Raw genomic sequence first — 25,945 nt, 5'->3', positions numbered from 1 at the left:
AAAAAAATAAAACTATAAATACAATAGTCTTTTTTCTATAAAAATATAGAATTTGTGAATAAAACCCAATTTTTCTCAAAAAAATTACGTATTACTAAAATTATTAGGTAAGATTCTGATTCAGTGGATCAAAATCTATTGAATATGAATATTGGTTATAATGAGCAGATGAAAAATTTAAAATTTTAAAGACAATATTGAATTTTCTTTGAAAATATCAAACTTTGTGAATAAAACCCTATTTTTCTCAAAAACTGTACGTGTTACAAGAATTTTGAGGTCAGATTCGGATTCAGCGGGCCAAATTCCATTAGAAATGGAACAAATGGTCAAAGTGCGTGAAAAAAGTTTCAATTTTGTCGTCTAGTGTAATTAATTGAACGAGGCTGTCGTCCGTCCGTGTTTGACGATTGAAAATTTCCCGCCCCGCATCATCGATGGCTGCCTGTGGCAGCCACTAGGTCGCAAAACGCTCAAATACTCGAAAATGCTTCCACACCGCCCCGGTCTGTGGCTGAGTTTGAAATTTTCCAATTTTATTCAAATTTATTTACCCTCCTCACGCTTGGAGTCAATTAATTGCTTTGGCGATCGGTGATGCGTGTCCACTCATCACCCGATGATATTTGCACCATTGGATCATCAACATTTGCATCCGAAATTCTACAATCAATATAGGACCGACACTGCAGAAAAAAAATTCATCCACCTTGCGGGGTTGGCGCCTTTTGTGTGCCTTTGAAAACCCAATTTAATAAAACTCAAATGACATGTTGATGAATACCGCACTTTCATACGTGAAATAAAAATTTATTTCATGGTATCAGAAATCATATCATTTATATAGCTTTGGATGTTTGAACCTTAAACTCTTAAAAACGCAATTTTAAATTTTAAGCCACCATTTTGGATTTGAGTCCGCCTTCTTGGAAACTCTGGTCGCCATTTTTGGACTCCAGACTTCTTCATCATTCCAGATATACCCATATATAATGGTTTTAGAGTCAAAAACTTCATTAAACAACCGCCATCTTGGCATTTGGACCACCATCTTGGTTTTTTGGTCGCCATTTTGGGACTCCAGACATATTCCCCTACCAAATATACCCATACTGCATGGTTTCAGAGCCTAAAACACCATTCAGCAATCGCCATCTTGAATTTGGAGCCGCCATCTTGAATATTGGACTACCGCCGTCAATTTTGGGCCGACATTGTGGAATTTTTGGTCTCCAGTGTTGATTTCCGCATAAAATTCGTCAACCATGTTAAACGTTACACAAATCGCACGCCAGTTCTACCGGTGCTGGTCTGGATCACTGAAATGGTTATAGCTCCTCAACGCCTTGACCGATCCGGACCATTTGTAACAGCAAATAAATCGGTAAAATTCTGGTTCGATTCGAGCCATAATACGAAAAATCGGCCAATGGGGAGTGCCTTAAAAGTGAGTGAACTTTTTTGTACACAGCCATACATACATACACACATACATACACACAGACATCATCTCAATTCGTTGGTTGGTATATGTGACTTGACCCTCCGAGCCTTCCGAGCCAGAAAATTCGTTTTCTGAGTGAACATATAGCCTTTCAGTACACTTTGGTGTACGAGAAAGGCAAAACAAGTTTCGATCAATGTTTTCGTCTGGATGAGTGCTATTTATACATAACGGATGTGTTTGATGGCATACGCAAATATTTTTACCAGGTATAAAAGCTCACTGTGGCCAGCATCATCATTCCTGTTCAATTCTCCAAACCAGACTTGCTGGCGACGACGCGACGGTCGGCATCAACTCGAGAAAATATGCTCAGTTGGAATATCACAACCCCAATCAGCCTCATCAGCAATATTATCATTAGGTACCTCGTGATCGCCAAAGTTGGGCGGTCATTGTAACTGTCTTATTGGCACTCCTTTGGCCTAAATATTTAAGCTCAGAAGACAAAAGCTCCACGCCCCGAACCGCCAGAACTTGGCGTTACATATTTGTCTACCACATTATTTTGGCACCTTTACATCCATTCCTGGCGTCGGTTTCCTTTCTAGACAATTTGCGCTGCTGTGGTGGCGATGTTTGTTCGTGGAAAAGAAAAAAGGTGGGGAAATTGCTTCGCATTAGTTTTTTTGTTTGTTCTGCTGGACAGTGGTTTTCAATTTGGGTTGCTTAAGGTCTGTTTTCGAAAAATGAACTAAATCATTAAAAAAAATGAGTATAAGTTCCGTTAGTAATCTTACGGTTTCAAATCCATCCCATTCAAAAAAAAAACAAGCGTTTACGACACCGATTGGTTTTGCCTTTTTAAATAACTTGAAACCCACTGGTACAGCAGTTACACGCCAAATTTTTGCTTCGCCTCAACACCGAGAGATGTTTGCCGAAAGAGATCAAAAGCGAAAGGTGTATTATGTATGATGATGATGATGATGGCGATGGTGGAACGCTATGAGCTGGAAAAGAAGAGAATCGTTTTTCAGCAAACTTTTCTGCAAGGTCATCAGACCGATTCGATGACGCAGGTAACGACGTAATGTACATAGTTGGCATTCTGCCATACATTGTATTTTTGAAGCGGAGAGAGCAATTTTAGGTTAAGTTCAAATTTGCAAATCACATTTGTCTTGATTTGAAGCTCTCTCTTTGAGCAATCCTTCCACTTTGAGAACACTTAGGAAACATATTATCAATCCGGTTGGTTAACCCAGACCGCTACATGAAGAGCAACCACACCGACCTTGATTGCCATCTGATGATATGAAGTTCTGTTTTTATCATATCGTTGCACAGAAGACCATGCTTGCGCTTGGTCTCATCCCCCATGCAGAATAAATCGCTTTCAAATTACCCCCTAAATTGCAATTTAATACGAATCTCCCAACCTCCCACACCAATCTCAATCTAACACAGTTCTCTTACCCTTCTTTTCAGACTCGAACAAACGCTGCTCCCCAAAACATCTCCCCACAAAGAATGTTGGAATTGGTGCAACGACATCTGAAGAATAACTCCAACAAGCAGATACATACGGGCCGGTACGGTTGTCATCAGTGCTGCACCTCCTCGGTATCCATCAAATAGTTTCGGTCTACGGTCCGGTCGGTTGGTGGTGGTGGTGGAAAGGGAGCAAGAAGGAGCGCGAGGCGCTTATCAGCGGTGGGGCGTGACAGGTCGTAGCTTCCAATGAAGATGACAACCTCCAACTCTGCAAACGACGGCGCCGGAGGCACGTCCACCAGCAGCAACGCACATCGGAAAGGTCATAGGTGAGTTGCAATCAATGCAATTTGTTTCTTACAATTGTAAGGCAGGTTTAGCCAAGTAAAGTTTTCCGTTATTACTCAAGTAATTTCGGTACTTGATTCAGTATACAGTCGGGTTTCCTATAAGCCTCTAGCCCACCGTAATCCCCAAATTGGTAGAAAATTTAGCTTATTTTCCCTCAGAAATATGACCACTTACTAGCATGCAGCCTATCAAACTTCATGAATTTGCAACGCTAGTACTCCCAGTGGTACATCCGGAATTTCTACAGGAGTTTCCTTACTGATTTTTTATCAACATTTCTTCTGGGACTTTAAGAGTTGCTCCCAAACCTTCCTGGAACTTTCTCGAGATTTCTTCTAGAACTTCTTTTGAGACTTATCCTGGGTTTCCTCTTGAGATTTTCAATGGAATTCTGAAGTATCCAAGTCGCTAATTATTGAACGGTTATTACTGAATTTTTGTTGTCATTTGTTATTTTTGTGCATAATTGTATAGACTGTTTCAGAAATTATAAATACACTAAGGATTAACTGCCATTTCAATTTGAGCATAATATCCAAAAAAGTTTCTTCTAGCTCTTAGGCGCTGTCCATAAACTACGTAGACTTTTTTTCGGCAATCTCAGACCACCCCCCTCCCCCCTCGTAGACTTTTGTTCATACAAAAATTTCGAAATTTGTATGGAGCGTAGACTTTGGCCAGACCCCCCCCGTCCCCCCTAAGAGTCTACGTAGTTTATGGACAGGCCCTTATAGTAAACATTCTAACGAAGCAAATAATACCAATTTTGTTGATGTTTCTGGTAAAAGTTAAAAAAATAGGGCTCTGTAAACTAGAAGATTAAAATTTGAAGTTGCACAAAGTGGTCAAAAATGTAGCATAGTAGAAAAGAAAAAAAGTCTCACAGATAAAATATTGAATTTCCAAACACAGTAAAAATAGCTGTATCGATAATAAAAGATATTTCTCGATTAGTAAGAGTAATTTTTACTGGAATATTTGATCAAGAACCACCATTACGGGCCTTCTCAATACAATTTTTTTTGTTTCAAATTTCTCAACAACACCAGTAGCAACAAACGTTAAGCAAACGAATGTCTTAATTACTGCTTACTGCATTCGTTTTTATGTATGACAAGCTTTGCCATCTGAAGGATCGAATGAGCTGAAAAAATAAGTTTGTTCAGATTAAATGCGTTCAGGAAAGCTAAGAAACTGTGTGGTAGTTCTTATGTTTCGTGGAAAACCTTAAAAAATAAGAAACTTGATCTCCGAAAAAATGTTGTGGGAATGCCTTTATCGATTTTTCCCAAATTTTGATCAAGGCATTACTTAGACAACTTGTTGAGAAAGCGAATGTGATAAAAATTTAGATAATTTTTGGTATTTAGTGATAAACAATGTTGAAATTATTAAAAAACGTTATTGTGCAAATGCAAATTTGAAAAATTAAGTTATTTGTTAGAGAACTCGACTGTTCTTTAAAATATCAAGACAATTGAAAGGAAATATAAAAATTTGGAGTACAATATGCTATACTCTGAAACAAGTTCGCAAAAATCATTAGAACAGTTCATTTAATTGAATAAACAAAGTGTATTTATAATTTCTGAAACAGTCTATAATGTAGTTGTAGTCCAGTAAACGTCTAGATCCACTTATTTTTTATACTTTTCATTTACTTTGAATTCCATTAAATCCCATTTTCTAAGGTACAATGAAATTGAATTTATTTTTCATCTGTAATTGATATTTTTAAAGTAAATGTATTTAATGAAAAATCACATAACACTGATCAAATACAGGGGGTGGCCAAAATGTTTGGGGTAGGCAACTTGTTTTTTCTCTCACAAAAAAGTTCAACATGCAGTGACTTTTCATAAAGTGTCAACCTATTATATGTACATTATTGGTACAAATTTGGGCTCGATTAACCTTTCGCTAAGCTAGAACCGTTTTCGTGAAACACTTTTGTCAGACAGCTTATTTTTAACTGTCTCAGATACCAGTGAACCGAATTGAATGATTTTTTTAACGTTTATCAACAATATATTAATGCTTCACAAGTTAGGCCCGAACAAATTTCGTTTTCTTCATTTGTCTCTTTGCTCGTTGAATCGTCAAGGGCGGGGGTATGATAAATAATAAATGTATTTGATTAGAAATTACCCAAACAATTAAGCAAAATCGTCTAACTCATCGGATTTATTAAGAAGTTTATTCGACGACTCTTATTTCACTTTAAAATATTTAAATTTCTCAAATAATTTATTTGTGCCCCCCCCTCCCCCTCAAAATGTCTAATTCCGACAAAAATATTCCGAGGAGGGGGTGACATAAGAGAAAATCGAAATTTGTGTTAGCCTTATTAAAACATACGTAGGGTAGCGAACCACTTGGGCAGCGGGCGGTATTTTGGACACTCTTCGCTATTACACAGTCAATTCCAAACCAATTGACTTGAAATTTTGTACACGGCTAGATACTATACGTATCTCATCGTGTTCCAAAAATTGTGTCAATTGGTTCAGAATTGGCTGAGTTATAGCAGCAAAGTGCCCAAAATAGGACACCTGCTGAGATGGTTCCACTTCCCTACTTTTTGAACGTTGAAAAAAGTTATCATGGATGGACACTTTTTGGATTTTTTTCAAAAAAAACCCAGAATAATCCACCTAGTGGTGATAGTGCCTTTCTTGTCGAATAAATACTCATGATCTTTCCGTCAACGTTAGCAAAAATGCTCCTGTGTCCTTTATATAGAAAAGCAACAATTTTAACAGAGCTACCATCGATTTGGGAAACTTAGTGGTGGTACATATTTCGATGTTATGTTCAACAGCAAAACAGAGTTGCAAAATGCATTGGGATCATTATGACCCCATTCTATTCACTACTGCAGCGGCGCGAGCGTCAGGAATCTGAAATGGTGTGATTTGATGAGATCGCTTTGGTCACGATTTTGTTCTCTTGCATATATGAAGACTTTCACCATTTCTTCACTTATAAGCTTACCCAACGTTTATTGCTTTGACGTTTATTTTGTTCACTTTTATAATTCCGATATTTGATGTACAGCTTGCATGGGTTTTGTTCAGTTTTGCGTTTGACCACTTCCGCGGGACCGATTCCGGTTATCTCAAATATGAAAAAAACCACGATTTTATGTGTCGCATGCATGATTTTGGTTCAGTTCTATTTAATTACTTCCAATGGAACACTCGCAACCGATTCCGAAATATATTAGTAGTTCTAGATGTGGCCTGAGACTATTTTCTTGTTGACCGTTCATCAGATTATTAAAGACGCTGCTCTGGTTTGGTTTCCCACTATATTTTACCACTGCCGGCGGGTTACTCGTCTCATCACCAATTCTGGAACACTACCGGTTCTCCCAAATATGGTCTGTGATTATTTGCTGGCTAACCGTTTATCATGTTACTGAATAAGTCAATGATATGTCGCATGTATTGTTTTTTTTTTACATTTGATTATTTCTGGCGGGACAGCCGGAATCGGTTCCGTAACACACTGATATGGCTTGCGTCTATTTTTTTTGCAACTGTTCATCATGTTACCTAAAAAACCACGATACCTCAATGTATGGGTTTGGTTTGAGCCATACGCGCCAACTTGGTCAAATTATTGGGGTGGGGGGGGGGGGGGTGCAAAGCCTGGTTTTTCTGATTTTTTTTTTATGGGAAAATCCAAAATTTGTCAAATATGGGGGGGGCGAAACTATGCTTGCCCCCCCCCTAAGTTGGCGTCTATGGTTTGAGCCTATTTCCTTGCTAAGTTTATCAAGCTATCAAAAAAATCGCGCTTTGTTGTTTCGCATGCATGGGTTTGGTTCAATTTTTATAATAAGCCGCTTTCGGAGGGAAACCCGGAGCTAGTTCCGGCACTACTGACAGTCCATAATGTGGTTTTAGCCTACTTCCTCAATAACCGGTCATCAAGTTGTCGAAAAAGCCATGATTTGATGTGCCGCATGCAAAAGTTTTGTCAACTTTTATATACGGCCACTTCCGGCGGAACACCCAGAACCGGTTCCGAAACACTACCGGTTCAGATATGGTCTGAGACTGTTTTCTTGCTAACTGTTCATCAAGTTATCAAAAATGTCGCAGTTTGATGTGTCGCATGCATGGGTTTGGATCACTTTTATATTTGGCCACTTCCAGCGGGACATCCGGAACCGGTTCCGATGTACTACCGGTTCAGATATGGTCTGAGTCTTTTTTATGCCAACCTTTCATTGGGTTATCATAAAAGTCGCGCTTTGATATATCACATGCATGGATTTAGTTCACTTTTATATTTGGCCACTTCCGGCGGGACATCCGGAACCGGTCCTGGAACACAACTGGTTCAGATATGGTTTGGGACTGTTTTCTTGCTAACTGTCCATCAGGTTAACGAAATTGCCGCAATTTGGTGTGTCGCATGCATGGATTTTGTTCACTTTTATATTTGGCCACTTCCGGCGGGACACCCGGAACCGGTTCCGGAACACTACCGGTTCAGATATGGTCTGAGACTGTTTTCTTGCTAACTGCTCATCAGATTATCCAAAATGCTGCAGTTTGATGTATCGCATGTATGTGTTTGTTACATTTTTATGTATGGCGCCTTCCAAGGGTACTGGTCCGGAAGACGTAAATGGCCATAACTCCGGAACGGCTGGACCGATCCGAACCATTTTCAATAGGAAACAATGGGACCGGATTCCGCGTCGAATGAACCGTCGGTCATTAAAACCGGTTGAGGTTTACTGCCAAAAAGTGATGTGAGTTTTTTTTTGTACACATACACACATACACACACACACACACAGACATCACCTCAATTCGTCGAGCTGAGTTGATTGGTATATGTGACTTGACCCTCCGGGCCTTTTATCAAAAAGTCGTTTTTGGAGTGAACATATAGCCTTTCCAGTACACTTAGTGTACGAGAAAGGCAAAAATGTAATTTTTTGACATACTGCTGATCGGTTCATGGAAGTCATAGTTTGCTCTGGCGCGGGGGAAAGTATGGCGACGATTCCGGTGGCGTGTGTTGATATCCAGCATGCTGAGGAACAGCGGACAATCAATGTTGCCTTGTAGGAGATCCCCTATAAAGCACGCTTTAGCTACGTCGCGTCTCGGCTCGAGTAGCTCTAGGCATATCAGTTTGCAGCGGCTTTCGTAGCTTGGCAAGTTCAACGGGTACCTCCAACTGAGGTGACGAAGGCCGAAATGGACTAATTTACGCTGAACGGCCTCAATCCGTTAAATTTCGTTCCTGTAGTACGGTAACCATACGACGGATGAGTATTCTAGTACAGAACGCACAATAGAGTAATACAAAGCTTTCAAGCAGTATACGTCCATAAACTTCTGCAGACGCGAACCAGTAATCCTTGCTGTGACGAAGCTTTTGAATCGATGTACGCCACATGGTCCTGGAAGGTCAGTTGAACATCCAGGAGAACACCCAAATCCTTCACTGGGTTTTCACGCTTCAGTCGGGTTCCCGCCAGGGAATTATCAAAATGTAATAGGGAGCGTTTACGGCCGAATGAAATTTCCGAGCATTTTGTCACATATAGTGACATTCGGTTGACACGGCACCATCGAGTGAAATTTTTGAACTGTTGTTGCAGGAAAGACGCATCATGTGAATTCCTTAGGACGTAATACAGCTTTAGATCATCGGCATACGAGAGTTTCAGACAGTTCAATACAAGATTGACATCGTTAATGTAGAGCAGGAACAAGAATAGACCGAAGTGACACCTTGAGGAACTCCAGACCGAACCGAGGCCACGGAGAGGAAGTCCCGGTAGCGGTGCTGTCGTGGCGTCGGTCTACTGGGTTGGATTCGAGCCCGCGGTTGGAAAGGGGTCCCGGCAAGGGTCGGGGCAGGTGGAGACCCTGCTGTCAGCAACCTTCTGGTGCAGCTGATAGGGCCTGAAGGGTAGTGATACCCTTGCCTTCAGCAGGTCAGATCGGGTTGCACATGGTCATCAGTTCTTGATGTCTGCAAAGCAGTTGGGCGCGGGCGGGGTTGACCTTGCCCGCCTTCCAAGGACAAAGGGAGTGGCGAGGACCACTCGGGAAACTGGCTAAGCGCCAGCATGTTACCGTGATGGACTCTCCAGAGCGAGTCATCGATGTTCGTTGCTGCTAGGCTACGTAGCTAACCTTGAGGGTGCGATGTGCACTAGCCCCTCTCTGAAGCAATACCTTCTTGGTGGTTCCGGAGAGACGTAGGGTTTGGCGACCATAGGAATAGTTTAGTGGGTACGAGGAGAGAGTAGTCCTGGCTTTTACTTTTGTTGTAGAAGACGGCCTCAGCCCCACACTACCCTAACCTTCCTGTTAGGGTGTCTGTTGAGCAGATTATCACCCTATGGTTTAGACGAAGAAAAAAAAGACCGAACCGAGAAAGGCATGAAAACATGGTCTCCAATTTTGAAGGACATGCTTCGTCCGGTCAAATACGATCGAAACCAGAAGAGCTAATTATCGTTTATCCATCGCAATATGATGGTTCACTTTATCAAAAGCGGCAGACAGGTGTAAGAAGCGTCAATTTGCTGACCGGCTTTAATTTGGCGAAGTAGGCAATCAATCAATCTGTACAGCTATAGCTGAAGATGAAGTAAATAAATAAATAAATGATGTAGCCCTAAATAATAATAATAATAATAAGAATTACAAACGAGGTGTATGCAGTTTTCATTTACGCGGCCGCGTTAATAGAAATCGCGTTAAAAAAATTCTTTACTGTACGAACTTACTGTTCACATGAATCACTGTTCCAAAGGATTCAGGGAAGATTTAGGGGGGAGTCCAAGGAAGTTTAAGAGGTTTTTTTCAGAAGGGTTTAAAGCTGTTTCAGGGTTTCAGGTGATATCAGTGATACATCCCATGGAACACCCTGAAACCGACAGAAACCCCCGGGAACACTCCTGCATCGCTACTGAAACCTCTTGGGGATTTCCCTGAAACCTCTCAGAAGCATAAAGGAACACCTTCGATATTGCCTCTCGAAAGTCCCTGCAATGATCCTGAAACCCCCTGAGACCTCTAGAACAGGCATGGAACGCCCCTCAAATTCCTGGATTACATGTCGAATGCTCCTGAAACTCCTTTTAAACCCATTGGAAGACTCAATGGAACCCCATGAAACACTACTGAAACAACCTGAGACCTCTAAGAGGACCCCTGGAATGCCCATGGGACCTTTTGCAACCCCATAAAGGCATGGAGTGCCACAGAACTTCCCTGCAACAACCCTGAGATCCTCCAAAGGCCCACGAAGGCCTGTGAAAACCACCTCGAACGCTCCTTAAACCTCCTGAAACATCCTGGAACGCCTTTAAAGGCCCCTAAAATACTCCTGGAAACCCCTTAACCCGATGGCATACACCTGAAACGTCCCTTAAACCCCTTGAAAACCCCTGGATCGCTCCTGAAACCCCTATGGAACGCTCTCAAACCAGAGTTGATGTACAAGTGCTGTAGTCCCATGTACGGGAGCCACATTATAAGCGAGCTCCCAGGAGCACTGTACATTGTGAGACTGAAAGTTGTACGCCTCATTTTTCTCAACATGTGTCTCATGAGCTCGTCTCATGCACTGGTTAAATTAGAAAATTTTATGACAAAAACTGCCTAAACGAACGAGAATTGTAACCTTAACCTTTGCATTGGAGAGTCGTATCGCATAGACCAACCAGACACTTGAATTGTATACGGAAAAAAGTTGTTGAGGTTCTTCGTTACCAAGAAGATGTTTTTCACCTTAGATACCAACAGCTCACGCAGCGCATGAGACGAGCTCCCCGGGAGCTACGCGCCAAGCTCGCACCCACCAGATTTTCTTGAGCCTCCTAGCAGCGCAGCACACTGCGATTTTGAAGAGCTGGGAGACAATTTGGTGGGAGGCTCGCTGTCACATTTATGTACACATGAGCAATGGAAAACTCTGTTTCAAACACATCAAATCGCGGCTTTTTGGATAACCTGATGAATGGTTAGCAAGAAAAGAGGCTTAGACCATATTTAAAACAACCGGCAGTGCTTCAGAATTGGTTCCGGGTATCCTACCGAATCTGACCAAATGTAAAAGTGAACCAAACCCATGCGACACTTCAAACCATGTTTATTTTGATAAACTGATGAACGGTTAACAAGAAAATAGACATAGACCACATTAGAGACTACCGCTAATGTTGTAGAACCAGCGTTGCAACGTTGCAAGTGTTGCAACGCTTTGGGTGCTTCGCCCGAATTACGAAAGTAAACAAAATCGTTGCAATGTAAGAGAACAAAATCTTTATAAAACTAAACCGATCTTATCAAATCACACCTTTTCAGATTTCTGAGGTGTAATTATAGAGTAGATAATTCAACGTTGTATGGGAAAATTAAAATCCTATAGCAACAACTCCAAACAATGTTTGTTCAATCTTATTTTGCGTCTAAAATTACTGCGCAAAATTTTGATGACTTCACCCTCGCGCTCTGTAATGTAGTTGAAATTTGAATGGGATTTAGTATGGGGAATTTCACATGCGGTGCAAAAAAAAACGTTGTCGAAGATTGCAAAGTGATCTGTGATTGCGGAAAACGTTATATCCTAGCTTGATGGGCTCCCAGTGATAGTGAAGGTGGTCATGCAGTCAACTAAGACGTCTGACAATTTTCAGCTCTGTCTATGCGTTGATCATAACTCGAAATTGGTCAAGAATATGTGCCTTCAATAAGTTTCCCAATTTGATGATGGTTTTAGGGAAAAAATCTTGCTTTTCTAAATAGTGTATTCTCAGGATTCAGGAACACTTTGTCTTACGTCGATGAAAAGATCATCAATACATATTCGACGAGAAAGGCACTATCACCACTAGGTGGATTAATCTGTTTTTTTGTTCTTTTTTGTTAGGAGTGAGCATTCATGATATGCATACCCTACTTAAGTTCGATTTAGAATAAAATATTTAAAAACTTTTCAACATTTGGGTAGCGTTTAAAATTTGACGAATCACACTTCCAGAATTTCTCCTACATTTTTTTCTTCTCAATGGATTGTCGTAGACTTCTTCCCTAAAGTTCCTCCAAAAAAATTTTCGAAATAACCTCTATGATTTTCTCTAGAGCTCCTCCAGAAATTTCTTTCACAGTTACTGGCAGGAATATTTTTCGATTTCCTCTCGAAATGTTTTCTGAAATTCTTGTCGGAAATTTTATCCGAGTTACGTTCAGATTTGCTTTTTTTTATAGTTTTCCACAGTGTTTCTTCCTAGAATTACTCCATAGTTCCTCCTACTATGATTTCCTGATAGATTTTTCTTGGTTTTTCTTCCTGGTATTTCCCAAGGATTTCTTCGAGATTTGCGCCGAATATCTTATGGAGTTCTTCCCAGCGCTTTTTATTCATCCCACAATTTCACTTGCTCTCTTGAGTGGAATTCAGAAACGATTACTTGGAAGAATTTTGGTATTTTTTTTAGCAGAATACATGGAGAATTCTCCAATTCAAAAATTGTAGAACAAAAAAAATCGAGAATAAACTCGGGAGAATTCTTAAGAACAAAAATTCATTGGAAAAATTCGGGATAAACTGCAGTGGCTGCTCATTGAGAAATGCAAGGAAAAATCCAAGAAAAAATCTAGTAAAAATCGATGAAATCTAGATGAAATTTAGGAAGTACTTTGAATGGGAGATATGTTGGGTAAAAACTCCCGCAATTTCTTTTGTGGATTTCACAAGGATTTCTTCAGAAGATCTTTTCAAAATTTCTTCCTCAGGTCCGACTGTAGTTTTTTCCTGGAACTGCTTCCAAGAATTCTTCTAAAATTTCTTCTGGATTGCTACCGGAACTCTTCTCTTTCCTGGTTTCTTCCTTAGAGGCATACATCGGGGATGGGATTCCAGAATTACCCTCGGAGCTTCTCCAAGATTTTCTTCTAGTATGTCTCCGGGTTTATCTCCAAAGTTAATGCCGGAACTTTTCAAGAACATCTAACGCAATATCTCAACAATTTCTTCTTAGAATTTCTCTAGATATCAATGCGGAACGTATCTAGTAATCGCTCTGTAAATTATTCCTGGAAGTCATCCTGGGGTTTCTTTCGGATTATTCGGAAATTATTCTTTAAAAAAACTTTCAACGAATTATGGATGCAATTTCCGAAAGATTTCCAGAAGAAATTATGGAAAAAATCCAGAGAATCTCATGTGAAATTAGGGATCAAATTTTTGAGAAATCTAGTTTCTGCTCCTATTTCTCTTGAAGTTTTCATGAATTTTCTTACACAATTACCTCTGCATTTCATTCTCCAACTTTTTCATTGTTTTTTTTTCTGAATTCTATAATTTATCCGGAATTCCTCCAGAAATATCTCCCAGATGTCTTTTTTAAAATATAGGAGATCTAGCATCCCGAAACGAACTCCAAAAGAAATCCCGGGAGGAACTCGAGGACAAATCCTTAGAGAAATTGCTAACTTTATTCTTCATGTGGATGATTTTTTGGAAGAAATTCCGTGAAAATTCCCAGAAAAAATGTGAAGAAACTCAGGGTTAAATCCGTCAAAACTTCAGAGAGAAATCTCGAAAGATAACCGAAGAAAACCAGGGAATTCTGTAAAAAATGTTATGGAAGGTTTTCGAGATCCCGGGATTCTTTTTTCAATTCAATTATTCAAGAAAGAATTTAAGTAATTGTTTGTTTTCACTTGATTTTCCAGGATTTTCTTGAACAATTCTTTTCTATGTTTCTTTTTTGGAAAGTTGCGCGAATTGTTTGGAATTTTTGAAAGAATTTCTGTAGAACGAAGTTTCTCCATAACCTCTTTCCAGAATTTTTCCCAGAAACGCATAGGAAGAATATCTGGTAAAATTATGAATCAATTTCGGAAAAAAAAGAAAAAAAAAAAGAAATCCTACAGAAACCCGGAAGTATATCTTTAAGGAATTCCAGGAAAAATCCTTAAAAGAATTTCAAGAGAAGCCTCTGGAGAAACTCTAGCAGAAATTGCTACAGGAATTGTCATACTGTGGACGATATCTTCGAAAGAGCTCTGTGGAAAATTTCGGGAGAAACTCTGGTATGAGCTCAGCAAGCAATCCCTATGGGAACGCTGAAAGAAATTCCTGAAGCAACTCATGGTCGGCAAAAATCCGGAAGCAGCTCTTAGGAAACATCCTGAGAGGAATTCTGAAATGAATTCTAAAAAGTTATTCTGGAAAATTTCTGGAGGAACTTTGTGAGGAATCCCAGGAAGAATTCGAAGAGAAGCTAAAATTATTATTATATTTTATTTAAGATACTTTACCAAATAAGTTGGCATTCGTGTCCAAGAAGCTAAAATATGAAGGAACTTCAAAGGAGTTCAATGAAGAAAATCTTTCAAAACCTGCGGAGAATTTCTGGAATGAACTCAGGGAAAATTTTCGGAATGACTTCTATCATTAGTTTCGAAAAGAAATCCAGGAAAAATCCCTGGAGGAGCTATAATAAATAAAGGTGGGAATTCTATAAGAAATTCTGTGGAAACAATTCGAAGGCGCAGTACCATAACGTCCGAGGCCATAATGTCCCAGAACTTTATGGCGCATTTTTCCGGGGCATAACGTCCAAACATGCAGATATGGCACGAAGTCCAATGAAAGAAGGCACATAGAATATTGTGACATCCAAACTTTTGGACGTTATTTCGCAAAAAAACGTGACTTAACGACCGGGACAGTACGGCATCGGACGTTGTGATCCGGCCCCCTCTGGGACACACTCCAGTCCGGGAGGTACTAAGGAAAAAAAAAAGCAAATAGATGTTCCAGGAACTCGAAGAAGAACACTGTGAGAAATTTCTGGAGAATTCCGGAAGAAGTTTCGCAAATTATTTGTAAAGAGTTTAATCGAATGAGTGAGTAAATCATAATGTTTTATTGGACACAATTTAGGCTGTAATTTCTTTTTGCGCTGAAAATTCATGAAGTTTGATAGGTCTTACGCTAGAGATTAGCTCAGGTCGGAAAATGACCATATCCTTGCTTCTAGTCTGGAACATTACCAAACGAAGATTGATAGTAAGGTTGTTCTTATCATGACCACTAACCAGCTGTCGTTGAAAATTCATTAAGCTTGATAGCTCGCACGCTAGAGTTTGGCTCAAATCGGTAATCACTTGGCCAAATTCCGTGATTGGACCATCAAAAGAAGATAAGAATCCCTATCCAACCGTGCCAAGAGAATGAAATTCGGTTAATACTCGACTAAGTTAAAGCATATTGAAGCTGATGTAGCAAAAAGTAGGTTGTACCACAAAGGGGCCCAATAGAAGTTTTCTGAGGAGTTTTAAGGCGTTCCAGTGGATTTCATGGAGTTGGTACAAGCTTTATTCGTAACAGAGCGAGGAATCACTAGTTACGCTTGTAAATTCGATGGCCTTTACTCAAGAGAATTCTCGGAAACCCTGAACAGTTATTGAATTCACTTCTTAATCCAATATTAAATATTGAATGAGGCTGAGTGAGTATGAATCTTGTTCCTTGCTCAACAAATGATACCTAGTTATACTTGTAGATCCAATGACCTATATTTATTTCTCCTCCTCTGGCCCTTACCCAAAACCCAGAAAATTGTGGGTTGAATAATCCACTATGAGCGAGAATTCTATGCTAGTTTTCATTTTTTTTTGCAACGACGCTCATCCTGGAAGGTTTAAGGACAAACGTCTTGAAATCCCGCTTCAACAGTGCATCAGAACTTCAGACGCAAGCTTCAAACAACAGTGATTTTCATTATTCTGTTCTTGCTCACTTGTAATAAGCTTAAAATAAGAAGATCAGGTGCGCTGCTTTTGTTTATGAAGAGATTTGTGCCCTCGAAATCGTGAGTAGGTCCCAAAGTCGGCCATAGTGGCGGCCATTTTGGGTTTCTAACAAGTCTATCCTTAAAATGTGCATCACTATAATGTACAGTGTCCCCTGCCGCTGGTTGCAAATCATTTTGTGGTTCACATCAAGTTAGTAACTATTGCCGAAGATTGCTCTTGCGGTGCACTCACCACCAATGATTTCACATTCAGCATTCTACATGTGGTTTCAATTGTGCAATAGCCACTACTGACCGTGTTAGATTTCTGGAGCAACATTGTATTAGAAAATACAGTAGTGCGTTCGGTGCAGTGCCATCAAATAACCACAAAGCATTCCTCTCAATTTCACACCAAATCGTTTAGCTAACCATCGCACCAACGAGCATGGTTGTTTGAACGACTCGAGTTCAGAAACTTCCAACCGGGGGATGACAACACCTCTTATTTCAGATTTAAATCGCTCTCCACCAGAATCAAATTAGAATTAGGCACGCACATACCGCTACTGGGTGTTCGGTCTGACAAACCAATGAACGGACAGCGTTCGCTCGGTGGAATTTGAAACTACCATCATCGGAGACTAATGAGATGGTATGAGAACCACAGGTAATTAATTGACTTGACACAAATGTTGTACTCAGTTAGTTTAATTACTTAAAACAAATGTTGTGTTTTGCTTTCATTACACCAGTAACTGTTGTTGAATAATGCGGGATTCTGCTACAAATGATGGATGCAATATAAGGAATATTGCAGCAAAATTTAATAAGTAATGAATGCATTCCTGATTCTCTTTCTTCAATTCCAGGCGGAATGAGTCCATGTACGCGATGACCGGCCTTTACGCGGAGGCCCAAACCGATGACAGCAGCGCGGACATCCCTCACGACACCGAGCCGGAGTCGCTGCCGAACTCGATCAATACGGCCACCACGGACACGGTGATCAAGTGCCACAGCCGGCAGCCATCGAACAGTGTCATGATGATGGAACGGGAAAAACCCCTTCCCAACGTGCTGCTTGTGAACGAGGACTACTCGCGGGATTGTGGCATCCTGACCTGTCGGCCGTCGGCCATTCAGAAGTTCGCCCGGATCAAGGTGTTTGTGCTGTTGCTGTCGATTCTGGTAACGCTGCAGCAGGCGCTCAGTTCCGGGTACATCAACTCGGTGATTACGACCATCGAGAAGCGATTCGAGATTCCCTCGAGTCTGTCCGGATTGGTGGCGTCGAGTTACGAAATCGGAAATGTGATAACGGTGATCTTTGTGAGCTACCTGGGCAGTAGGAGGCACATTCCCGTGTGGATCGGAATCGGTAAGATCTTGATACGCTTCTTCAGAAAACAGCATCCTTCATCTTGATTTCCACCCCAAATCAGGTGCCGTCATAATGGGAATCGGCTCGCTCGTGTTCATGGTACCGCACTTCACCGGGGAGCCCAATCCGGGCATCATGATTGACAATAAAACGGCCGACAACATTTGCCGGCTGGTGTCGGTACGGGAGCAGGACATGGGGCTGGGTCGGTTATCGAACAGTCTCTCGAATCCTCCACTGACGACGCACAACTTGAGGTAACAAATTTCAAATCGAATAAAGTTATAATTTCAAGTGTAACTTATCCGTTTATTTTCCGTTGCTCCCAGGGGTGACAACTGTCTCAAGAGTAAAGCATCCACTTTCGGACCGGTGATACTGTTCGTCATAGCGCAGATTCTGCTCGGTGGCGGAGGCAGTCCACTGTTCACACTCGGTACCACGTACGTCGACGATCACGTACGGAAAGAGAGCTCTTCAATGTATATAGGTGAGAGTTGGGATTATCCTGTGTTGCTAACTTTGTGAAATTTCAACCTGTTAATGCAATTGTCTGTTTGTTTTCAATTTCACAGGTGCAATGTACAGTATGGCCGCCTTTGGTCCAGTGTTAGGTTTTCTTCTGGGAGCGTATCTTCTGTCGTTCCATATGGATTCGTTTTCCGGCAGTGATATCAATATAGGTAAGTTGATTTCAGCATGTTAATATTATAGTTATTTCGACAAAGTTTGAATAGGTATAAAGGGTGATACGGTCAAAATTTGGTCACACAATTTGTTTCATAACTTGAGACTGCGTACACCAAAACAGCTGATTTTTGGACCAGTAATAGTACATTATATGTAGCTTATACCATAAAATTTTCATCAAAATCGGTTCAGTATTTGCGGAGATATTGTGAATCCTGAAAACTGCAATTTTAAAATTTTGTACAAAGAGGATTAAAAAATAAGAACACATTTTTACTCTTTTATTTATAGAGCCAAAAATACTGAACCAATTTCAATGAAAATTGTTCTGTATGTAAAGTATACATATCGAAATGTTGTGTAAAAATTTCATTCAATTTGATCCAGCCGTTACAAAGTTATATTTGTTTGGGTGGTTAAATTTTGTCAAATTTTGTCAAGTCAAGTCAAATTTTGGTCACGCAATTTTTTTCATAACTTTAGATTGCGTATACCAAAACAGCTAATTTTTGGATCAGTAATGGTACATTATATGTAGCTTGTACCATAAAATTTTCATCAAAATCGGTCTAGTATTTGCGGAGATATTGTTGAACCCTGAGATCTGCAATTTTAATATTTTGTGCACAAATAAGAACACATTTTTACTGTTTTATTTATAGAGCCAGAGATACTTAACCGATTCCAATGAAAATTTTTCTGTGTGTGAAGTATGCATATCAAAATGTTGTGTAAAAATTTCATTCAATTTGATCCAGCCGTTACAAAATTATATTTGCTTAAGTGGCACCCGGTCAGTTTTTTTCATATTCAAACTGCTACAACTTTGAAAGTATTCATACAAAATGGCTCAAAATTTTACTAAGAACATATTTTCATAATAGTATTATACTGTAAAATTTTGATAAAAATCGGAGCAGTATTGGTAGTTCTATAATCAAAGTTGTGCTTTACTGACCTTAAATTTCTAAAAATTTACTATGGAGCGCCTTTGTACAAAATTTTAAAAAGGTAGGTCGATGGTTTTATCTATATATCAACCAATACTCAATCGATTTTGATGAAAATTTTATGGTATAAGTTACATATAATGTAGCATTACTGGTCCAAAAATCAGCTGTTTTAGTGTACGCAGTCTAAAGTTATGAAAAAAATTGTGTGACCAAATTTTGACCGTATCACCCTTTATGTTTTTGTTCCTCCCGAGTAGTGGAGGATTCTGAAAAAAAAAGAAAAAAATGATTCTAGGATAGAGTTTAGAAAGACTTACCATCTATAAAATTTATTTGTGCAATGGGCAAAATTCACTAGCGTGCGCAGGGTTCTTTTTTAGGGGGGGGGGGGGTGCAAAATACAATCATGGTGTTACACGCAATATGAATTCCTTCAGACATTTCTCCAGAAACTTCTCCAGGAAGCCTCACGTATCCCTCCACGAATTCCTTCAGTAAATACTCCAGGAATTCCTCCAGAAATACCTCCAGGAATTCCTCCAGAGATCCCTCCTGAGTAGAGATTTCTCCAGGAGAAATCTGCCAGAATTCCTCCAAAATTTCCTCCAGGAATTGCTCCACGGATTCCTCCAGAAAATCCTAAAGAAATTTCACAAGGAACTCTTCCAGGAAATCCTCCCGGAATTCTTCGAGAAATCCCTCCATGGATTCCTCCAGGAAATTCTCAAGGAATTCCTCATGGGATTTATCCATGGATTTCTTCGGAAATTCCTCAAAAATTCCTCCTGCAATTCTTTCAGAAATTTCTCGAGGAGATCCTCTAGAAATTCATCCAGGAAGCCTCAAAATTTTTTTCAGAAATACCACAAAGAACTCTTGCAGGAATTCCTTTTCCTCCAGGAAGCCTTCAATATTTGTCTAAAAATACCTTAAAGAATTCCTCCAGAAATTCCTATAGTTATTCCTGCAGGAGTTCATCAATGATCTCCTCCATGATTACTCCAAAAATTAATTCAGGAATTTCTCCAGAAATACCTCCCAGAATATATACAGGGATTCCTCCAGGAATTCCTCCAGGAAGCCCAAAATATTTCTCCTAAAAACCTCAAATAATTTCTTCGGTTGATTGATTGATTGATTTGTCTTTATTTAAGAGACTTTCAGCCCTTGGCTGGTTCGTCTCTAATTTCTTCGGGAATTTCTCCAGGAATTCCTCCCTTAATACCTACAAAAATTTCTTCAGAAATTCATCCTAAAATATCTACAGAACTACAGGGATTTCTCCAGGAATTTCTGCAGGGATTCCTCCTGTTATTCCTCCATAGATTTCTGCAGAAAATCCCAATGCAATTTCTCAGGAACTCTTTGAGGAATTACTCCAGGAATTCCGCGAGAAACTCCTCCAGGGTTTCCTCTATGGATTTCTTCAGATTTTTTTTAGGCATTTGTTCATGAATTTCTCCAGGAGTTCCTCCAGAAATTTCTCCATGGACTTCTCCAGGAATTCCTCTAGGCATTCCTCAAGATAATCCTCAAAGAATTCCTCCAGGAATTCCTCCATGGATTTCTCCAGAAAATTCTAAAAAAAGTCTCCCGGAACTCTTACAGACATTCCCCTAGAAATGCCTCGAGAAATTTCTTTACAGGTTCCTCCATGAATTTCTCCAGGAATTCATTCAGGAATTCCTAAAGGGATTCATCCATGAATTTCTTCAGATATTCCTTAAAAATCCCTCTAGAAATTCCTTCAGGAATTCTATTAGAATTTCCTCGAGAAGTTCCTCCAGGAAGCCGCAAATATTTTTCCAGAAATTCCTCAAAGAATTCTTCCAGGAATTTCTCTAGAAATTCTTCCAAGAATCCCTGCATAAGTTTTTTATCAGGATTTTTTTCCAGAAAAACCTCTAGGAAATACAAGAATGATTTTTCTAGAGATTTCTCCTGAAATTGCTCCAGGAATTCCTCCATGGACTTATCCTTCAGGAATTCTTTTAAGGATTCCTCCAGGGATTCCTCGTGTATTCCTTCCAAGGATTTCTCCCGGAATTTCTCCAGGATTATTTCCAGGATTCTTCAGGAATTCCCTCAGGGATGCACTAATGAATTTCTTCAGAAATTCTTCAATAATAATTCCAGAAATTCCTCGAGAAGTTCCTTTAGACATTCCTCCAGGAAGCCTGGTAAATTTCTCCAGAAATTCATCCAATAATTAATTTCTCCAGTATATCCACCAGTAAATAGCCCTGGAATTCCTCCTAAAATTTCTTCTAGGAAAAATCCTCTAGAAATGTCTGCCAGAATTTCTCCAACATTTCCTCCTGGGATTCCTCCAGGAATTGCTCCACGGAATCATCCAGAAAATTCTAAAGAAATTTCACACGGAACTCTTCCTGGAATTCCTCGAGAAATTCCTCCAGGGATTCTCCACGGATTCCTCCAGGAAATTCTCAAGAAACCATGAATTTATTCAGAAATTCCTCCAAAGATTCCTGCAGGAATTCGAGGAGTTCCAACAATTTTTTCTCGAGGAAGCCATAAAAATTTCTCCAGAAATTCGTCAAAAAAATCCTGCAGAAATTCTTCTAGAAATTCATCCCAAAATTGCTCCAGGAAGTCCTTCACAAATTCCTTCAGACATTCCTCCAGAAATTCCTTCAGGAATTCCTCCAGAAACTCCTCAAGTAATTCCTCCATAAATTCGACCACAAATTCCTTCGGGAATTCCTCCAGCAATGTTCTTTTTTAATTTCTTTGTATTTGTGAATTTTAACTTAATGCTAATTCTTCACACCCTCCAGAAACACCTTCAGGAATTCTTCCAGGGATTCCTCCAGAAAGTCCTCTAGGAATTTATACCAGAACTCCTCCAGAGAATCCTAAAGAAATGTCTCCCGGGAACTCTTCCAAAAATTCCTCTAGGGATGCCTCCATGAATTCCTCCAGGAATTTATCCCGGAATTTCTCCAGGAATTTATCCAGGAATTCCTTCAGAAATTCCTCCATGAATTCCTCCAGGAATTTCTCCACGGATTCTTCCACATAATCCTAAAGCAATTTCTTACGGAACTCTTCCAGAAATTCCTCCCAGAATCTCTATAAAATCCTCCAGGGATTGCTGCAAGAATTCTTTCAGGAATTTCTTCAGAAAACTCTGTAGGGATTTCTGCCAGAATTCCTCCAATATTTTCTCCTGAGATTTTTCCAGGAATTCCTTCACGAATTCCTCCAGAAAATCCTGAAGGAATTTTTCCCAAAACTTTTTCGGGAATTCCTCGTGGAATTCTTACAGGGATTTCTCCATGATTCCTCCAGGAGTTTCTTCGGGAATTCCTCCAATCATTCAGAAATTCCTCGAGGAGTTCCTCCAGGCATTATTCCATGAGTTCCTCCAGAAAGCCTTAAGTGTTTGTCAAGAAATTGACAATTGAGAAGTAAAGAATTCTTCCAAATTCCTATAGTTATTCCTACAGGAATTCATCAATGAATTCCTCCAAATAAACATTCAGCAATTTCTTCAGAAATACCTCCCGGAATGCACACAGGTATTCCTCAATGAATTCTTCAGGAATTTCTCCTGGAATTTTTCCTGGAATTTCTCCTGGAATTTCTTCTGGAATTTCTTCTAGAATTTCTCCAGGAATTTCTCCAGGAATTCCTCAAGGAATTCCTTTAGGAAGCCTGAAATATTTCTCCAAAAATACCTCAAAAAATTTCTTCGGGAATCCTCCAGGAAATCCCCCATTAATTCTTCCATTTATTCTGCCATTAATTCCTCCAAAAATTTATTCAGAAATTTCTCCAGAAATAGTTCTAGGATTTTTTGCAGGGGCATCTCCAGGAATTCCTCCACGGATTTCTCCCGAAAATCTTATAGAAATTTCTCCCGGAACTCTTCTAGAAATAACTCCAGGAAATCCTCCAGAAATGCCTGCAGGGATTCTCCCATGGATTTCTTTAAGATTTTTTAGGATTTTTTTTCAGGAATTCTTCCAGAAATTACTCTAGAACATCCTCGTAAATATCACCAGGGATTCCTCCATAGACTTCTCCAGGAATTTCTTCAGAAGTTGCTCCATGGACTTATTCTGGGGATCCTCCAGAGATTCCTCCAGAGATTAATCCTGGAATTATTTCAGAATATCCTCCAGGAGTTCCACCAGGGATTCCTCTAAGAATGTCTCCATGGATTCCTCCGGTTTAAGATGCCTGGATGATACAATGAACACCAAGAAGGTGCATGGAATTTCAAAAGTTCTGTAAATGTAGATGGTAAAACCCATTGAAACGTCGGGCGTAAGAAAGATACTTTCGTTTTAATCGCTTGATAGACTGAAAGCCGAAAAAATCCCCTGTGATAGTTCATACGTGGCAAGTAATTGCAATTTGATATATAGAATGCTTAGAAGAAGTAGGGGATTTGAAGATGGTGTTCACATTAGTTGCTGCATAAAAATCTAATTGCGTGCGCCATAAAGGTGTATGATGTCACCGTGGTGTATAGGATCCCTAGATTACTCTGAGATCATTAGGATGGTCCATGGAATTCTGATATGGATCATGGTGTATGATGTCAGTATGATGCATTACAGTTGACATGGGTCATGGTACATGAAATGCTATTGTCATGTTCGAAACTTCAAATAATAATAATAGTGCAATAGATACCTAGATGATATCGTCGGTTTCCTGCAATAGGGGCACAACTCAAAAAATGTGAATTTTCAGAATGAGCGTTTGAAAATCGGCAATTTTGAAGCACCTCCTACAAGTTCGCTTATTTCTCTTATTATTCGACAAAAATAAACGAACTTTTATTGTTGTATCATGGAAAGGGGCTGAAGGACTATCTGTTTCATGAATTTTAGATTACTATTTTTCATCGACTATTGAAAAAGTTGACTGATTTTGAGTTGTGCCTTTATTGCGGAAAGTTGGCGAAAATGTGAAAATCTCGCGTTTCTCATCGAATTTCGGAACGGGTCTTTGTGAGATGAAAGTTTGCATGGTTTTTCATCATTTGCCATCAAAATCTCAAAAATGACAAATTTTGAGTTGTGCCCCTATTGCAGGAAACCGACGATATAGTGAACGGCACCATTACGCTCGAAGAGCTTTTGTATGAAATTTGACGATGGTGCATGATTTCGCATTAGACACATATTTGATTCAAAAATGGTAAATGAGATTATGCTAAGCTTCTGTGCACATTCTGGTGGTCAAGGAATGCAAAAAAAAAGGTGCATGATGTCAATATGGTACATTAGTTTCACCCTGATTATGTTATACTCAACGTGTTTTATATTAAGGTGCATTTGAAATTCGTGCCATGGTGCATGAAACTCAATGTGGCACAGAAATCAGCATAGTCCAGGTACATGGAATGCTATTTTATATGCGAAATGCCAAAAAGGGGGCATCGAAATCAAATGTAAAACACATCATTATGCATCAGCATGGATGCATAGATGATTCTGTAAGCATCATGGATGCCTATGGAATACTAAGAAATCGCATGTGTCAGTGGTGCAATAGTTCCCACCAAGCCAACATGGATCAGGTTCATGGAATACAATTTGGTGTATGATATGCCAAAATGTTGCCTGTAAAAACAAATGTGTTTTAAATGCTTAGATAATATATAAGATTTTCAGATGGTGCATGCAGCTTGAAGATGCAATATAATTCAATTACTCTCAATATGGTGCATGAGATGCTCGAGCAGTCCCATTCTTCGACGTTCGCACCATATTTTTGGATATATTTTTTTGTCCGGGAATATGGGTTTATCCGGGAATACGTATTCGTGCATAGTCTACCATAGCTGTTCTCGATCGATTGTATCATACGCCGATTTGGAATCGATGAGCAAGTGATGTGTGGGCACGTTGTATTCGCGGCATTTCTGCAACACCTGGCGGATGGCGAACATCTGGTCCGTTGTAGCGCGTTCGCCCATAAATCCAGCCTGATATTGCCCCACAAACTCTCTTGCAATCGGTGATAGACGGTGGCATAAAATTTGAGAGAGTATCTTGTAGGCAGCGCTCAGTAGTGTGATCGCGTAGGGGTAGGGAAGGGGAGTATGCGGAGACCAAATATTAGTCTACGTGGTTTATGAATAGTCCCTAGAATACTTTGATGGCCGCAACTAATGCAATGACCTTCCAGATTTCACCTATAATGTCGAATGCTACTTTATGTTCAGCTATTCAGCAATTATCTTTTCATTCCTCATCCTATATTTATTTTATTTCCTATACTTCCAGACCAAGACGACCGCCGGTGGGTCGGCATGTGGTGGGGTGGATTCCTCGTGTGCGGTATCCTTTTAATACTGGTCGCCATCCCATTTTTCTCCTTTCCCAAGGTAAGTCCTCGCATTTATTGTCGCAAAGCGTAAAACCCACAACCGACCGGTGACCGTCCGTCAATAAGAGCGAGCACATTCCACACAGCACAATGGGCACCCATAATTCAATGCAAATTAATGGCCATCATTTCGATTATTTATTCCCGTCCGCAGGTACTCACCCGGGAAAAGAAGAAAATTCGAATCGCCGAACAGAAGCTGCCCCAGCTGCAGCAATTATCGGCAAACAATTCCAGCAGTTTGCCACGGCCACCACCACCGGCCCAATCTCAGGCACATCAATTGCAGCAACAGCAACCGCCCGGTCAACAACAGCAGCAATCGGTGGGCGGAAGTGGTCAGCTGGGATCGTCCGGCAGTAAACCACACGAGGACACCGGATATGGAAAGGATATTAAAGGTAAGAGTCTGTCTGTGCGCATTCATGCGAGATGAATGTGCCTTCGGAGATGGATGTCAAGTG

The 25,945-nt window shown here is 40.0% G+C and overlaps 1 protein-coding gene across 2 annotated transcripts in view; it reads left to right on the top strand.

Annotated features, from left to right (window-relative positions):
- The window catches only part of LOC109407612 (solute carrier organic anion transporter family member 5A1), a 264,098-nt gene that overhangs the window by 221,761 nt on the left and 16,392 nt on the right, over positions 1-25,945 (top strand). For both annotated transcript variants that reach the window (XM_062850165.1, XM_029852789.2), the window contains exons 4-10: positions 2,936-3,270; positions 16,958-17,466; positions 17,531-17,726; positions 17,799-17,959; positions 18,045-18,152; positions 25,379-25,479; positions 25,636-25,882. In XM_062850165.1, the coding sequence (XP_062706149.1) occupies positions 3,188-3,270; positions 16,958-17,466; positions 17,531-17,726; positions 17,799-17,959; positions 18,045-18,152; positions 25,379-25,479; positions 25,636-25,882 (1,405 nt within the window). In that variant the 5' untranslated portion in view covers positions 2,936-3,187. The remainder of the gene's footprint in view (positions 1-2,935; positions 3,271-16,957; positions 17,467-17,530; positions 17,727-17,798; positions 17,960-18,044; positions 18,153-25,378; positions 25,480-25,635; positions 25,883-25,945) is intronic.

The sequence above is a fragment of the Aedes albopictus genome, chromosome 2 (genome assembly GCF_035046485.1).
Source record: "Aedes albopictus strain Foshan chromosome 2, AalbF5, whole genome shotgun sequence".
NCBI classification, from domain to species: Eukaryota; Metazoa; Arthropoda; class Insecta; order Diptera; family Culicidae; genus Aedes; species Aedes albopictus.
The sequence above is the reverse complement of the archived record's forward strand: the minus strand, read 5'-3'. Positions and strand labels throughout refer to the sequence as shown.